This window comes from Biomphalaria glabrata, chromosome 1 (assembly GCF_947242115.1).
Source record: "Biomphalaria glabrata chromosome 1, xgBioGlab47.1, whole genome shotgun sequence".
Classification (NCBI taxonomy): Eukaryota; Metazoa; Mollusca; class Gastropoda; family Planorbidae; genus Biomphalaria; species Biomphalaria glabrata.
Genome location: NC_074711.1, coordinates 55,209,232 through 55,227,959, shown reverse-complemented (window position 1 = coordinate 55,227,959; position 18,728 = coordinate 55,209,232). Strand labels below are relative to the sequence as shown.

Sequence of the window (18,728 nt, the reverse complement as noted above, 5' to 3'; positions counted from 1 at the left end):
CTTGTAATGACAATTAATGTTTCTTCATAATAAAACAATGACACAAAGTGACACAAAAGAATTTGAACCAGATATGTTTCTTAAAAATGTTGAACATACATTGGCATTTATCCAGAGTTTTTTAAATACTATGAGCCTTTAATAAAAGTAAGCTATATATATTCAACAGAAAAGCTTGAGTGAATTTCTCACTGAATCTGTATTATGTCAAGGATAAGAATTCACACAGTATAGGAACTGAAATGCGTAAAAATATAATATAGTCAAGTCCAAGTAAATTCCTTTTAAGACCTAAAGATTAAAAAGATTTCCTGTAGCTCAGGGTCGTGTGTGGCCAGCACATTGATGAGTAACTTCCTTAACTTTTCCAAACAAATATGCAGCTAGTCTGAGTAGACTCAGAAACATCCTGAAATAAATATCCCAAGCCTCCACCGGGATTTGAAATGACAATTTAGTTAGGTAACGAAGCCCCACCATGCATCAGAAAATATAAATCAATCGATTTTAAAATACAAAACAAGTTGTAAAAAATAATTTTAACAGAATATACAAATTTGAATTATTGCAAATCTAAAATTTAGAAAAAAAAAAACTATTAAAAAACTTTAAAAGACCGGACAGATAGAATAGTTAGAAAAAAAAAGGGGGGGGGGGATAGAAAATGATCTACAAAAAAAAACATTTTACCAATAGACTCTGCAAAAGCCTAAAGAGTAATATCTAACAGTTTAAACATTATTACTGCATCATAATAGGAGCATGAAAAGGCATGTTTATAAGAAAACATTATTGATTAGGTGAAGATTTTCAGTCTACTGCCTTGTCGCTAAAGTACAGTATAGTACTGTAGACCAAAATAAACATAACACTGACAACAAAAATGTATATACAATTGATGACTGATGGTAAAGCTTCTATGATGTGAATGAAGAACCAAAATTGAGTATAGAGTTTGCTCAAACAAAGCGTACTAGACCTGATAACAACATAAGCCAGTCTGTTGAAACAGCTAGTCACAACACTGACTACATGGAACTCCAAGACAAAGTAAAAATAGGAAATATTTACTAGCATTATTGAATACACAGGATCAAACTCAAAGAGAACATTATTCTCATAACCATATTCACATCACAATGTTTACATTAGAGTGATAGGGTTCACTAACATTTGACTGGGTTATATATAGTTTTTATAAGTCCATATTTATGCCATACATATTTTTTTTTATTATACTTTTATGTACAGCCTGCACAATTCTAAGTTAACAAGAATGTTTTGGTTCCACTAAAATGTAGGATGAATATTTAAAAAAATGCTGCCATCAATATTTTATCCAATATACTTTTTTTTTTAGTTAAAAACAAAATCTTTGAATCTGACCAAAACAATATACTGAGGTAAAAGTGCCTATTAAAATGAACCTACTTTATTAGTGCACAATGTTAGTGAGCCATTTTCTTGAATCACAATATCCCAAATGATACATGTTCATATTTTAAAACTGCAATAGACAAACTCAAAGCACTCATGTAAAAAGGCAATATGTTAGTTTGTATTATGCAAAGGCCATTGAATAAAATCTTCTACAAAATATGCAGTAGTTTGGTTGTACAAGTCAAAGAGATGAGAAATAGTTGGCAAAGTTTTTCTAGAGACACAAAATCTCTTTCAATTCAATTTCTGAGAACCACCAGCTTAAATTTTGTTTTCGCTATCTTTCCTAGCTGAAAAAGTGAGTGCTGTCTGTCACAAGTTTATCAGCTTAGAATTTCTGCCATCACATTAATAGCAGGCCACTCCTAGTCTCTCAATAGGGGAGAGTATATCTCCATTAAAGGAAATAAGCACAAACATGGGCTAGAGTCCTTCATTTCACTAAGCTGTGAGACTGTTGAATCCATTAACTTATGTTGTACAACTCAGTTTAAATGTTTTTGGACATCTTGTTATGCATACTGCAACCACAGTTACTTCCACTAGTAGAGTCTGTGCTAACGACTTGAAGGAATTTTTCAGGCACACTAAACCAATGTCCCCACCGCAGATAATCCTTCATGCTACACAATGAATCAAAGAACAAAACATTATTTACAAACTCTGAAGCAGGAAACTGTTGAGCTGAAGTACATTAGAAATATCTTGTGGTAGTTATAAAGACATTGTTCTTAGTTCCCTTCAGGAGGTAGGAGAATGATTTCCTTAATGACTGATGGGATATCTGGTCCATCCTTCTTGATGTCCAACTCCAACAAAACTTTGGAATGTTCCACACTGATGGTTCTTAGATCTGACAATCGAGACAAAAAGCGAGCTAAAGCATTCCCACCTTTGCCTCGTTTGGCATTCTCATAGGCCTGCAGTAACTCCACATAGTCCCCTTGTATTTTCTCTACCTTTTGCTTGGCCTCCAGTCCAGGACGCTCTGTTGGACAAAAAGGAAAAAATATTATTATAATAATTGAACTCTGAACATAACATTGTGAGAAACTAGTGAGAACAATATCCCCACATATAGACACACACACACCAAGGTCAAGGTGAAATCATTGAAACAAGCCTTTACTCAGCTAAAAATAACCTGTCTGGTTGCCAACTGTAAGAAAAAAAAAAGGAGGGGGGGGGGGGGCGCTCCATAGTCTTATGCTTTTCCACAAACTCTGTACTGTAATGGAAAGTTGCCCCATTTAACAGAATGACTTAACACATGTGATGAATGCTGAATTGACATTTTGGTCAAGTGCAGCATAAGTGATAAAAAAAAGATGTGAACATTAGAGAACTATAATCAGAGAAGTCCAACTTTTGTAAGACTTCTAATAAACAAGTCAAAAAATTAGCAATGCCCAAAGTGACCCAGTGACATATTGTTATTTTATTCTCAGAGGAATTATAATGCCTGAAAATCAGATGAATGGCTGAAATCAGGTAAATGCCACATCAGTAGCTAGGTGATAAGTTCCTCTTAACTAAATGATTGGAAAAGGAAGAAAAAACTTTTCAAACACAAACAATATTATAAGTCAGTTTGTCAGATGATTTAAGTGGGACAGCATCAAACTTGTACAAATATTTTTAATCCACACACACACACATAAAGTGAAGAAAATATTTGTAAAACAGTGACAAGAACTTAAGAGTTGCCAGTTATTTATCATGTTTCCTTTAGTTGTCTCATTTTTTACTTCTCTATATCTGCTAGTACTGAACTTCTCCAGCTAAAGACTCACCTGAAAAAATACAGATAGCTGTAAATAAAGTATATTCAGCATTGTCTGTTTTGACACTGGCCATATTGTGACAGAATTCAAACAACAATTCAGCATAGTGTCCCAGGCCAGCAGCCTTCATGTTATCTACACTGCATGGCTGCCCGTTACCAAATACAATACAGCGTGATTCCAGATCATAGCATCTGGCTGCTCTGATGGTCATCACCTCAGTAGTTGAGGACTGCAAACAAATGGAAGAGCGATTTAGCTAGGGTAAAATATGGCACATTGATAAGGTAAAACTTTTCATATTAAATAAATACAACAATTCACAATGCCATTTATACAAGAACCATCTAATCTTAAGATATTTCTAATTCAACTATATAACCCTAGACTTCAATGAGTTAAATCGGGAATCATAAAAAAAAATATATAAAAAATTCCCTAGACATTTTATATAAAATGGATTCTATATTACAGAAAAAACAACACTTCTATTACATTACATTATTAAGTACCGTATCATAAAAAATTTACTGTTAGATTACAAAATCCTTAAAAAAAATAGAGAAAAAAATGTCTACTTCGCAATTTCTAGCCAACAAATCATTGAAAAGGACCAGTGTTTTTTTACTTCTTGATGTTACTATTACGAAATAGTTAATTGTTTGTTTTTTTTTTACTTAAGTGACATTTTTCTAAAGCCAAGCAGCATAAGATTGCTGATAATTTTTCCAAGGACCATCTTACCAGTGGTAGTATCTACTCTTAAGAAAGTTTAAGCCTGCCTCTGCTATATCAGCTCTAACAAACATTGAGAATGAAAGAAAGTTTAGGATTTACATCAATAGTTTAGTGTGGAGATTTTCCTGTCACAGCACTCCTTAAAAGTTTAGATAGTAGAACAGAAATAAGATGGGCGTGGCTAATCCCCAGGACTTGTGCTCTCAACCTATCTATACAGTTGACCTGAAAATTTGTTGGGCTCTGGGGCATTCTCTCTTGGTGTTTATGTCTTATTCAGCCGCATTTCTTGATACTGTCTTCCCATGCATTCTTTGACATTTTTTAGCTTCCCCACCACCTGAAGTAAAATTTTAAACTTGGCTATAGTTTTATGACTTGTTTAACCCAAAGTCTGACCCTCGCCAGACAGGCTGATGAGAGGGAGCTCTTGTTCACTTTTACTGGCCTTAGGGTTCAACTTCCAAGTGCAATGCACAACTCTATACAACAATTTCAAATGGTGGAAGTCCGCCTGGGCATGCTACCCTGCCTCATAGCGGCACCCGGATGGAAACAGTTAAGAAGAAACTATTAGGTCAAATGGGTAGCCAAACAAGACTCCCATAGTATTTTTCTGAGCAGGCTGGCAGATTTTTTTAAAGAAAAATACAAAAAGGGGGCAGTAGGCCAAAAAAAAACAGTTGAAGACTACTGATCTAGACTAACAATAATAAATATGTGCAATTTTACAAATGTTTCCACCAATTGTTTTTGTTTAGCACAATTTCATGCTTTAAATTTTCTCAATAAGCTATGATTCTATTACTTATCTGGACCAGTTGGAAAGGGGGGGGGGAGGGGGGGACGAAGAGAGTATCTGGATGATCACTTTTAAATAAAAATTAAGATGAACTCAAACTCGGCTAAAACCTCCTCTAGCCAGTTAACTAGCCACTGTGCCGGGAAGTGCTTATGAAAATAGAAGGTTTTATATATATTTATTGTTAGTTTCAAATTTTTCTTTCTACAAAGTATAAAGGGGACAAATTCAACTTAAACACCTTATCAGTCAAGTACAACTTCTTTCTTTCAAAATACCAAATAAAATAATTAATTACCAACAGTAAATTAACTAATTGTTTAATTTTTTTTTTTTTTTATTGATTCTTGTTTTGTCTGGTAAAAAAAAAATAATTGTGCAAAATTTCAGCTTGGTCCAAGATTGGGTGTTGGAGAAATAACATGTACAAACTTTTTACCAGACAGAGAGACTGAGTTGATATATGCTTTATAATAAAGAAATGTAAACTTACTTTGAGGAGAGTGATTTGATCAGCTTTAGACAATGAAAGAAAACCTGGTAAACATTTGGCATATTCTACAATCAGCTGGGTAATTATAACAAATGTAGAAGCCATGGCACTTATGAATGATTGTGGATCTGATGATTGCTGCTTCCGAGAGTCAAAACCATTCTGTAAATTAGCAATTGAGAAAAACTTAGTATATAGATAAAGGTTGACTCTTGCAAGGTCTTAAATTAAAAATACACCGCTAATAAAATCTCTACAACAAACTTGTACATTTCAAGCCTACTCTAATGTTTTTTGATGCACAAGTTTGACTGGTTCAAGAAAATGATGTTGTAACTTGCAATGCCATTTTAAAAACGAAAGTTTGAAGTTGTAAGCACTTGAGTAAATTTCAAGAGCACAGCCTGACAACTTCAATTAATAGTGAAGTACTGAGATGACAAAACATTTAATTTAATCATTAAAAAAAACTACAGCAACAGGTTGTAGCCCATGAACTCCTCTCTTTGGTTTAATGCTAGCATTCTCTGAATTAAACATTCAAACATCTTTTTATTGAGCCCTTCTGTTACTCCAGCCCTTTAGATTTCTGTTACTTTGTCAAAAGAAGTCTCTTAGTAAATCCACACATCCTTTTTTACACAATCATTTAAAAAACATTGCTTTTGTACAGCGCATCCTGCACGCTTTTGTCTATTGTGGATTTCTCTTTTGTGGATCAGTGGGGGGAGGAGGCATCTAGGTGAAGGTTTCCATGATGCCTTTAGAACGCTCAACAAACACTATCAGTTTATGCCACTCTGTTACACATAATTAAAGTAAATTTATTATGTAGCAAGTAACAAATTAAAAACAGACAAAATATGTGGTGCTGAATAAGTATAAGAAGGTCACATGAACAGATTTATTGAAGTATTCTATTTAAAATACTCACTAAGGCTTTTTCATAAGATTCTGAATCCGCAAACTCATATTTATCTTGTAAGGCTACCAAGGTTTCAATGGTCTCACGCTGTTGGTCACTTAACTTTTTCATTGGGTAACAGCATTCTTCTGTCACTGAGCTGGGAGAGCCGCCACCAGAATGGGAGGATGAGGACGAAGGAAAGGAAAAGAAATTTGGCTTAATGTCAATGGGTGGCATGTAGGGGACAGTATCTGTCTCAGAGCTGTGTCCACCGTAACTATCAGGACTCTGAACTTCTTGCTTGGGCTGAAACCTTTGCTTGGCTTTGCGCCGTGCATCTCGAGCCTTGCACTGATCTTCCGACAAAAGGCCTGAAAATGAAACACGAAATCTCAGATACTTGTAGCTAATATTGAATGAAGGTTGAACATGTGAAAAATAGAAAACAAGTCTGGGAAGTAGTTAGTGGAGAAATTTTCTTTGAGTGAAAGGGTCATTTTCTTTAAATAGACTTTTTATAGGTCAAGTCTCCTTCTGTGGCTTAGAGCTTAAACAGGCAGTTAATGTGAAGTTCAGTGAATAATGAAACCAGCACAAAAAACCCCGCCCACCCCACATACTTTCCCTCCCATTAAAACTTGGGAGAGTCAGGTCACCCTAAAATACTCAAGTCATAACCAGAATTTCAACTACAGCTCAGAAATAAAGCATATTTTCCCTTAAAAACCATGTCCTGTCTTTCTATAGTGGTAGTGTTGAAGTTAATTACTGTTGAATCCTGGCTGTAAATACACATGTAAACTTTTTTTTATATATTAAGAGGAAATGTTAAATGTTATCAAGCTGGTACCTGGAATGCTCAGAACATCACAAAACTTAAGCAATACATAGCAACAAAACATTACAACACATTCTTTTATTGTTAAGTTTCAGCAAAAATCTATGCATCTGTAAGCAGATTCCTATTTAGTGTTTGTATTTAATCTCCTAAAACTAATACAGAACAAGTACAAGCATAAAAAGATGTAAGAACTAGAGAAAAAAAAGTAGAGCCACAGAAAATAGGCTTAGAGCTACAGCAAGAAAAAAGAGCTCAAAACAGGTAACATCATTCAAGAGCTTAATTATTATTAGCACATGCACAAAAGTTGTACTAGATTATTTACATTCTTCCTTCATCCCCACTTCTCTGCATCGCCGCAATCGACAAAACTGACACTTCCGGCGCATCCACATGTCCATTTCACAATTTCCACCATATTTGCAGTGGTAAGAAGCTGTCTTGGTGATGCTGCGTCGGAAGAATCCTGCAATTAGAAGAAATATTTTCACCTCTTTAGAATACATAATATCCTATCCTATAATATTTGTTGTTTAAAAAGCAGTGCTTTTTTTGTAAAAAAAAAAAAAAAAATAGGTGCTGGTACTCAGTGATTAGGTGCCAGCTCTCAGTAGTTGATTGCTTAAATTTTAACTACTAAAAATTACCAATTTTGTACCATTGCATACCATCACATAAAAAGCCCTGCTAAAAAGTATATAACCTTAATTGAATTGTATTCATTTAAGTACAAACAGCACAACTATTAATGACATGAGTATGTGTAATGGATGGTTGGGATAATTTAAATATAATAGAGTCATCTCCTTTTATTGACTCTGTTGCGGCTAGTCATTTGTGGGCTAGTTATATAAAATACTGTATTGTTTCCAGCCTGCGCTAAGTATTAGTAAAAAGATAATTGAGTCCGAAAGAAAATCCGCTGCCGAGGACAGATGCAGACAGCAAAAAGAAAATCTTAATCGACCACCAGCAGACAATGGTTATGCTTGCCCTGGATTTGGCAAAATATGTAGGTAACATCTGGGGCGTACTGCATTCCTTATTAATCTTCACTACTGCAATCTTCATTAATCTTCAGACTTTGAAGACAAGTCTTATTATTAGTATTTAATTATCTCCTATTGGAAACAATTTCCTATTAGAACACTGGAAAGCTCAGTAATTAATTGTGCATTTAAAGTGGAAGAAATATAAACACAACTAAGAACATTTATCAGTAATAATTGCTTGAATACAATAATGTGTTACAGTAGTACAATGTAGGAATAACTAAATATTCCATCTAGAAACACTTCTTAAGAATTAATAGAACCAACACTTTCAACTAATTTATATTATCCCCTTTTTAATAATCTTTTCACTTTTGCAAAATTTTTCTTAGTTGTTGGCAACAGTTTTTTTTTTTAAGTTGTTTCATTAATTATTATTACTATTAAAAATACTACAATTACTTTTTTAAACATGACTTAAAGTTATCTTAAAGTGAAACAACAATATATGTTTCTCATTCTAATATAAATTGATTTATCTTTGGTGGTTTACATTAAACTAAGAGAATAGTCACAAAAGCTTCACGCTGAATGTGAGGTGAGACATTCAGGCCTAAGAGAGGACATGCTAAAGCTTACTGGGTATATGATACCAGCATGGGCGTAGCCAGGGGGGGGGTTTTGGGGTTCAAACCCCCCCCCCCTTGGGGATCGGAATTTAGTGAATTTTGCTTAGATTTTGTTTATTTTAGGTGAGATTTTAATACTAAACCATCAATTGCCCCAGCACAACCAATGGGGTTTTGAGTTTAAAACCCCTTACCAGGGGGTTTTGAGTTTAAAACCGGATACCAGGGGGGTTCGAGTTTAAAAACCCCTACCAGGGGTTTTGTGTTTAAAACCCCCTACTAGGGGTTTTGAGTTTTAAACCCCCTACTTGGGGTTTTTGCAGTTAACTCCCCCTCTTCTATAAAACAAAACAAAACAAAAATGCAAACGAAAATCCCCTAATTCCAAGAGCACAGTTTTAAAACCCCCTCCAAAATTTACAATAAACCCCCTCTTCAATATAAAAAATAGTTAATTACGCACTCAAAATGTTATGAGCGTAGCTAAATGGGATTTGACTTAGTTTTTAGTTTAAACCCCACTTCAGCAGGTTTGAAGGTAAAATAAATACCTCTTTAATAATAAAAACAAAGCAAATTATACACTAAAAATGTTTTGAGTGTAGTCAAATGGGTTTTGAATTTAAACTCCCCTCCAGTGGAGTTAGAAGCTAAAAAGTACCTCTTCAATATAAATAAAAGCAAATTACTCACACTAAAATCTATGAACGCAGCCAAAGGGGTTTTGAGTTTAAACCCTCCCGCCAGGGGGGTTTGAGGCTAAAAAATACATCTTCAGTGTAAGAAAAAAAGCAAATTACGCACTCAAAATGCTATGAGCGTTGCCAAAAGGGGTTTTGAGTTTAAACCCCCATTCAGAGGGGTTTAATGCTAAAAATACCTCTTCAATATAAAAAAAAAGCAAATTACACACTAAAATTATTTGAGCGTAGCCAATCCAATCGGGGGTTTTGAGTTTGTTTAAAACCCCTCCAGATAGTTTTGAGTTTAAGATCCCCCTACAGAGCATTTTGAGGTGGAAAACCCCCAACAGATGATTTTGACGATAAAACTTCTCTTTTCGATATAAAATCTAAAGCAAACTATAGTCACTTAATTCCAAGAGCGTATTCAAGAGTGGTTAAACATTTTTACCAGTGGCAGGGCTCCCTTAATAAACTGTAGTGACTAGTGACTAGTCATCTGCCGAAATTGAAAAACACTAAATGTGGCTCAACAAAGATGGCTAAGACAGATTTTAGTAGTCAGTTATAGAGATCGGGTTTAAATCAAGGAAATCCTATGCCGAACTGGGAGTCGACCCTTTAGTAAGATTGTGACAGAGCGACGCATGAGGTTTGCCGGACATGTTCTCCGACTAAATAAATTACGCATAAGAAGAGTTGCAATGATATCCTAGTACAACTTGACGCCACTCATTCATTGAGGTCCTCATGGCAGGTGGGAAGAGGCTTCAGACATTACCAGTGACAGATTTTTATGGAAACAGCTTGACGTCAAATGCTCCGAACGGCGCGGTAGGGTCTAAGTCAGTAAGAATAGCACATTAGGTTTTTGAAATAAAACTTTTTAATAGCAGGAAAATGCACTGTAGATACCTCAGAATATGCATTTTGTTGGCTTTCAATATCAGAAATAGTGCTTGGCGGCGGGGCGAACCCCAGACCCCCTTGCTAGTATTGGCGGGGAATCTACAATTTTTCCACTAACTCATGGAAGAACCTATTCTAGGGCACAATAAACGTCTTCCGAAAGAATGAAGGGTCAGAATGCAATAAAGATTATGTACGCACACACACACATAAATACATAAAAAAAAAATTTTCGCCCGTGGATACCAGAAATAAATTGGTCATATGCTAATAGATCAAACTTGGGAAGGGAAATAGGAGAAGCTTAATGTTGTTTAGTGACAGAAGATACTTTCTTGGCTAATTATATATCATCCATCATGGTGCCAAAGTTCAAACAGTCAGAAGCAGTCAGAAAAGATAAAAGAAATGCTGAATCTAAGCTTTTGATACAGCTTTTGATACAACAAAGTGATGATGATGATGACAATGACATAGAATTCCAAAATACACAGAGCAGAATACTACTTCTTGATATTATAGTCTAGAACTGTGTTTCTTAACCCCCTTTTAATTCATGTTTTATGAATGCACATTAAATCATTAGGTTTAGATTTTTTTTTTCTAAATTTGATGCAACTTACTTAATCTATTAAAAATTAAATATATATTAAAACCTATTTTGACCTAATAAAAAGCTCTTTTAAAAATAAAAAAAAAGTTACTAGATCTACCAGGCATACAATAAAAAATATAAACCTATGTGACCATCTCAACACCAAAAGCACATTCTAATAGACCCAAAGTCATGCATAAATGAGTGCACTATTAACATCGTAAAAATTCCACTTCTATATTTTTATGCGTGTGATATATAGATGTCTACACAATTATTTAGTTCTATGTTCAACAAATTAAAGCCAAGGTTTCAACTAGTTGCAGAAACTCAAAGGAGGCCAAGTGGTTCTACACTTAAGAAACAGCTGTTTGTGTTTACCAACATTAAGTCCTATCTTAAGAGAACAACAAGATGCTTCACATAACATCTAATTCAAGGAGAAAAACTTTATCTGCAACATCTGAAATTCATCAAATAAAACACAGAGCCATTTTTTTTTACAATTGTGCTGTAATTCTAAAATGGGTTTAACACACACCTTCCCTCCACTAGAACTTAAAGAGTGTCTGGATTGTTTTGAAGAATAATAGAATTGGTGGTTTACTTTTCTTGAAGAAAAAATCAAGGTAATGAACATTCAAGAGGCAATGTTTGTTTCTAGTGTGAAATCTCTCTCTCTCTGATGACAAGAACCTTATTTCTACAAACTAACTTCTGGATAGAATTATAATCAGTTCCCTGTATCTATAACCCTCTTAGTACTATACATGTACTCTCAGTCCAATACTTTAGGTTTACAATCACCACAGGCTGAGAAGTGGATTAAAAGTGGAGAAAAGTTGTGAAAGTGAAAATGGGAAATACTAATTAAAAAAAAAAAAAGAAACGGGGAGGTTTGGTGTGTGTGTGTGGGGGGGGGGGGGGGGTTAAGATCCAAATAATTTCCTTATATTTTGAGCAGTTTCTAATGAAACATGCCCTTGTCAAGTGTCCCAGAGCTACCTCCATTTTATCAAGAGGTCTGATATACTTGCCCCAGAACACCCCCTTTAGAAAACAAACTATGGAGAACTGCCTGATCTGAAAACCACAGCCCAGTTTATCTCAGATATAGGACTAGTTATTTGAACCCTCCAACACAATAATAAAAATACCAAAGAAAGAAGAACAGATTCTTTTTTTATTTATAAAATAATAATTTTTCCCTTGTCAGCACAACTGGCCAGGTAAGTTGAGCAGTGTCAGAATGACCCATGACTGGACAAAGTGAGACTGAGCAGGTAACTCACAAATTAAACTCTACTCATTAAAAACTAATGTGTTGATACAGTTTTAAATGTGCTGGAAATGCTATCAGAAACTCTATACACAAATGCTACCTACTGTTACTGTTTATTAAGCAGACAAAACTATCTTTAGTATTACAAGTCTCATATTAACCTTGCTGTATTGTAAGTAATGAGTTTACATGACCTAACTCTCTGCACTGAGCATGCACTTCTAAATAAATAGGCCATTGATAAAAAAAACAACAACATCACAAAAAGACAGTGACCAATTTTTTTGTTGACACTACATGAGGAAGAAGATGACTGCCTCCTGCAGGGTGGGTAGGGAACATCATGGAGGCAGTCAAAGATTAATCCTAGTTGTAAAGCCTATGAATCTTCCATGAACAAAAATTGTGTTAATATTTCTGATGTCATTACATAAATTGAAAACAAGACTAGTGTCCAATATTAATGAATAGATCTATAATTTTAAAAAAATACATTTTAAAACATTCATTTATATAATAGCAATAAGGAATGAAATAACTTTTTTGTTATTTTTATTCAAAGAAACAAATCCGAAAAGACATTTTTATTTTGAATTGAATTCTTCCTTAAGAGGCAATTTATTTTTATTATCATTGTTTAGTGTTTTTTTTGTTTAAACTTTCTGAGTTTTATTTAGCAAATTTACTAAATTAAAAGCTTTGATAGACTATACTTTTTTTTTTTTTCAATTTTTCAAAGTGCCAGACCCCTTCAGGAGGAGTAGTCCTTCCTGCTCTGAAACTAATCCAAGTTCATCATAGAAGAAGAAATGCTTTTTAGGGGCTTAGCTAATGCGTCTAAAGTAATTTAAAATTTCTTCAAACAAGATTTGAACTCAAGCCCCTAAAAACAGCAGCAAAGCAGAGTTTATGCTACATAGCCACCTTAACACAGAATGCTGAAATGGTTCTAAGTGGACAAAGAAAGTCATAATTATAAATGTCAATAGCAGTTTACAGCTCAGTGATATAAGGCACCAGGACATGGGTAGGACAATGCAACAACCTAATCTATATATTAATTAACAAGTGTTTTTGAAATTAAAGACGGCATGACTAACCTTTACACCCTTCACAGCTGAGTGCATTGTAATGATAGCCCGAAGCTCTGTCCCCACAAATCCGACACAGCTCCTCCTCTATGCTCTTGCCCTCTATACCATTGCCCTTCTTTCTTTTGGAGTCTGATGGTCCTCCTAACTCCCCAGCAGTGTCCAATGGGTGGTAAGCACTGCTGCCTGCACCAGGAACAAAATTCATCCGATCAGCTAGAGACAAGTGGTTCTGGCCGCTGTCTGGGGGCATCTCACCCTCAGGGAGAACTGTGGAAGAAAACAAAATGTCAACATGAGCTGAATGGAGAGATAGGATGATAGAGAAATAGGATATTAATTTAGTTGACTGATAGGATAATAGTTTGCATATCAATGTAGTTGACTTGACTGATAGGATACTTGTTTGAATATAAATTTAGTTGACTTAGGAAATAGGATAATTGTTTGCAATGTGACTAACACATAGACATATCAAACTTTTAGGTGATTTTTACATCATAAGTGTACATTCGATCTGTTATTTGTTTCAAGCAGGCCCACCGTCCTAACGTTTATGTTGCATATAGAATTAATGTGGTAATACAAGTGGTGATGCATAAAGAGTGCTCTATTGATCATGAATTCTCTTACTGTTATCTACGTGGAATCAAAGATGAAAAAAAAAGCACTCAACAAACAATGCTCTCAAGGTCTGCACATGGTGATATTGTTTGACTGAGATAACTCTTGCTACAACAATAGGATTTTCCTCCCCTTACTTGGCTACCATGTTTCCATGCATGTGTACTTTAGAAGTGCTACACTTAAATTCGAAGTAGAGAAATCGGATTGAGGAGCTCTGAGAGAAACCCCTGTACCGTTGATCTCCCCCTCACCCCCTCCAGTTAAAGCTCAATGCTGTACATTGAGGATCAGGTGGCAGCAGAGACTAATCGATAGAATTATTCAGGAAATACTTCGCAAGTTGGAAGAAACAATGCCAAAAAATAAGACGACCAATTATAGACACAATACTCGCATGACATACATATTCATTGCTCCTCCAGAGAGAAGTAAAAATAGTACTGGAAGCAATATTGGTCTTTATTGCCTCAGAGACTGCTCCCACGCGAAGACACAGAATCTCCAAGAAACTGATCCCGGTGCCTGGGATTTTCTGTCTGCGAAACTATTGCTGTCACACAAGACACTCCCCAGGGCCATGTCGACTAGAAACTGCTAATGAGCGGCGAGGTCAACTATTTGTCAACTCGGTATTAAGTAAATCTAGATCTAAGTGCACTAACGGCACGACACTAAAACACAATGTTAATGTCACAACTTCATATCAATATAGGATAGAGATCGAAAATAAGAGAGAGAGAGAGAGAGAGACCCCGTGGAGGAAGGTTTATTTTTTTTATACTGATCTATAAACCTGTTAGAACTATAAACATATACATATATATACTTGGGTGTAATGTGAATAGAAGTTGAGCTCCACAAGATGAAACTTGACAATTTGATTGACCCCAAAACGTAATGACACTATCTAAACAAGGAGCTCAATCAAAGACATGTCGATGTAAGGGACACGGAAAGACAGCTCAACTGTCGGGTGTGTGTTCATTTCGTCTGCAACCATTACCATGAAGTCCAGACCAGATATTTCAGGAGAGCACATAACTCTAGTTCAAAAACGATCAGAGTGAAAAGTTGTTCGCCTATTAGTGAGACTTCCTCTCATTAACTCATTTACAGTGCATCCTATGCGTCAGCAGCAGGCCATTATCAGACATCAGTGTTCATCAAGATAGTGCACTGAAGCCCTCCTTACCAAACTGGGTCTCTCGTACAACTTTTTGTTTTTCAAATAGCCAGTTTGTTCGACTTCTTTCGAAGTAGTGCTTGAACTATATCCGATCACTTGTGGTATAATGTACCAATGATATAACGACACTTAAATGAGAACATAGAACTTTAAATGATTTTTGGACACTCCTCCATTCCTCGGGCAATCTGAGACTTCAGCAACAGCAGACGTTGGAACTATATTTGAAAGCAATCCAAGTAAATGTCCTATTGAAAGCATTAGAATTGTAAATCTTTGCCTATGAACACGGGTGACAGGCAGTCGTCTTGTTAGACAAGTCCAGAAGATAAACCAAGCTGTTAGCTTTGCCGACTTCCTTGTTCCCGGCGATTACGTTTCACAGCTGTGTGCAGTAGAATTAGTAAGATATTTATATAAAATTATCTTCTTTTACAGTTAAGAGGTATGTGCTTTCAAACCAAAACAGAAAAAAAAAAACATGCGTCTAAGCTGCAACGGGAAATTATTCATGAAATCTGAAGAGCTCTACTTAAGAAAACGAGAAAAATGACCTTTGTTTGACCGATCTTTTGAAGCTTTCCGAGCAACTTGATAGAGATGAGAATACTCACTCTAGTCAAGCTTATACTAACTAGATACTCTAGTACTCCACTAGAGAGTAATGATTACTCAAGAAATAGCAGTTCTGCAGAAATACAACCTTCTTACAGGTAACAAGAATGTGGTCGATCTATATATGATCTTAGTGTCCGAGGTATGGATTAGACTCGAATAATCACAACCGATAATGACTTTCCGCATAAGGGACTTAGTAAGGTAGCCATCGGCCCGGGTTCAAGAAAATGATGATGGGCCCTCTTAAGTGGGAGAGAAGGAAAAAAAAGCCATACTATATGTATTCGTACATTTAAAAAAAAAAAAGGAATTCCATTCCAATGCAAGTACTTCAGCAAAAAACTGCCATTACTCTCGATACAGTTATGACTTCCTACCAGTAATAGTGTCATCAAGCTCGATTTACTTATAACTTCCTACCACTAATAGTGTCATCAAACTCGATTTACTTATGACTTCCTACCACTAATAGTGTCATCAAGCTCGATTTACTTAAAACTTCCTACCAGTAATAGTGTCATCAAACTCGATTTACTTATAACTTCCTACCAGTAATAGTGTCATCAAACTTGATTTACTTATAACTTCCTACCACTAATAGTGTCATCAAACTCGATTTACTTATAACTTCCTACCAGTAATAGTGTCATCAAACTTGATTTACTTATAACTTCCTACCAGTAATAGTGTCATCAAACTTGATTTACTTATAACTTCCTACCAGTAATAGTGTCATCAAACTCGATTTACTTATGACTTCCTACATAGTGTCATCAAACTCGATTTACTTATAACTTCCTACCAGTAATAGTGTCATCAAACTCGATTTACTTATGACTTCCTACCAGGAATAGTGTCATAAAACTTGATTTACTTATAACTTCCTACCAGTAATAGTGTCATCAAACTCGATTTACTTATGACTTCCTACCAGTAATAGTGTCATCAAACTCGATTTACTTATAACTTCCTACCAGTAATAGTGTCATCAAACTCGATTTACTTATGACTTCCTACCAGTAATAGTGTCATCAAAATCGATTTACTTATGACTTCCTACATAGTGTCATCAAACTCGATTTACTTATAACTTCCTACCAGTAATAGTGTCATCAAACTTGATTTACTTATAACTTCCTACCAGTAATAGTGTCATCAAACTCGATTTACTTATGACTTCCTACCAGTAATAGTGTCATCAAACTCGATTTACTTATAACTTCCTACCACTAATATTGTCATCAAACTCGATTTACTTATAACTTCCTACCAGTAATAGTGTCATCAAACTCGATTTACTTATAACTTCCTACCAGTAATAGTGTCATCAAACTCGATTTACTTATAACTTCCTACCAGTAATAGTGTCATCAAACTCGATTTACTTATAACTTCCTACCAGTAATAGTGTCATCAAACTCGATTTACTTATAACTTCCTACCAGTAATAGTGTCATCAAACTCGATTTACTTATGACTTCCTACCAGTAATAGTGTCATCAAACTCGATTTACTTATAACTTCCTACCAGTAATAGTGTCATCAAACTCGATTTACTTATAACTTCCTACCAGTAATAGTGTCATCAAACTCGATTTACTTATGACTTCCTACCAGTAATAGTGTCATCAAACTCGATTTACTTATAACTTCCTACCAGTAATAGTGTCATCAAACTCGATTTACTTATGACTTCCTACGAGTAATAGTGTCATCAAACTTGATTTACTTATGACTTCCTACCACTAATAGTGTCATCAAACTCGATTTACTTATAACTTCCTACCAGTAATAGTGTCATCAAACTCGATTTACTTATAACTTCCTACCAGTAATAGTGTCATCAAACTCGATTTACTTATGACTTCCTACCAGTAATAGTGTCATCAAACTCGATTTACTTATGACTTCCTACGAGTAATAGTATCATCAAACTTGATTTACTTATGACTTCCTACGAGTAATAGTGTCATCAAACTCGATTTACTTATGACTTCCTACATAGTGTCATCAAACTCGATTTACTTGTGACTTCCTACAAGTAATAGTGTGATCAAACTCGATTTACTTATGACTTCTTACATAGTGTCATCAAACTCGATTTGCTTATGACTTCCTACATAGTGTCATCAAACTCGATTTACTTATGACTTCCTACCAGTAATAGTGTCATCAAACTCGATTTACTTATGACTTCCTACATAGTGTCATCAAACTTGATTTACTTATAACTTCCTACCAGTAATAGTGTCATCAAACTCGATTTACTTATGACTTCCTACCAGTAATAGTGTCATCAAACTTGATTTACTTATAACTTCCTACCAGTAATAGTGTCATCAAACTTGATTTACTTATGACTTCCTACAAGTAATAGTGTCATCAAACTTGATTTACTTATGACTTCCTACAAGTAATAGTGTCATCAAACTCGATTTACTTATAACTTCCTACCAGTAATAGTGTCATCAAACTCGATTTACTTATAACTTCCTACCAGTAATAGTGTCATCAAACTCGATTTACTTATGACTTCCTACAAGTAATAGTGTCATCAAACTTGATTTACTTATGACTTCCTACAAGTAATAGTGTCATCAAACTTGATTTACTTATGACTTCCTACAAGTAATAGTGTCATTACTCATGACATGAAGTCATGAACGACTTCTAACAAATAACAGTGCCATTATAAGTAAATCGAGTTTGATGACACTATTACTGGTAGGAAGTTATAAGTAAATCGAGTTTGATGACACTATTACTGGTAGGAAGTTATAAGTAAATCGAGTTTGATGACACTATTACTGGTAGGAAGTTATAAGTAAATCGAGTTTGATGACACTATTACTGGTAGGAAGTTTTAAGTAAATCGAGTTTGATGACACTATTACTGGTAGGAAGTTATAAGTAAATCGAGTTTGATGACACTATTACTGGTAGGAAGTCATAAGTAAATCGAGTTTGATGACACTATTACTGGTAGGAAGTTATAAGTAAATCGAGTTTGATGACACTATTACTGGTAGGAAGTTATAAGTAAATCGAGTTTGATGACACTATTACTGGTAGGAAGTCATAAGTAAATCGAGTTTGATGACACTATTACTG

At 35.0% G+C, this 18,728-nt stretch overlaps 1 protein-coding gene across 5 annotated transcripts in view; it reads right to left on the bottom strand.

Moving 5' to 3' along the window:
- Positions 1 to 491: 491 nt before the first annotated feature.
- The window catches only part of LOC106052335 (ecdysone receptor-like), a 72,279-nt gene continuing 54,042 nt past the window's right edge, over positions 492 to 18,728 (bottom strand). For all 5 annotated transcript variants that reach the window (XM_056044746.1, XM_056044718.1, XM_056044726.1 and 2 more), the window contains 6 exons: positions 13,196 to 13,456; positions 7,331 to 7,471; positions 6,192 to 6,535; positions 5,258 to 5,419; positions 3,234 to 3,456; positions 492 to 2,428 (listed from right to left, as the gene is read on the bottom strand). In XM_056044746.1, coding sequence (XP_055900721.1) covers positions 2,172 to 2,428; positions 3,234 to 3,456; positions 5,258 to 5,419; positions 6,192 to 6,535; positions 7,331 to 7,471; positions 13,196 to 13,439 — 1,371 coding nt within the window. In that variant the 5' untranslated portion in view covers positions 13,440 to 13,456 and the 3' untranslated portion in view covers positions 492 to 2,171. The remainder of the gene's footprint in view (positions 2,429 to 3,233; positions 3,457 to 5,257; positions 5,420 to 6,191; positions 6,536 to 7,330; positions 7,472 to 13,195; positions 13,457 to 18,728) is intronic.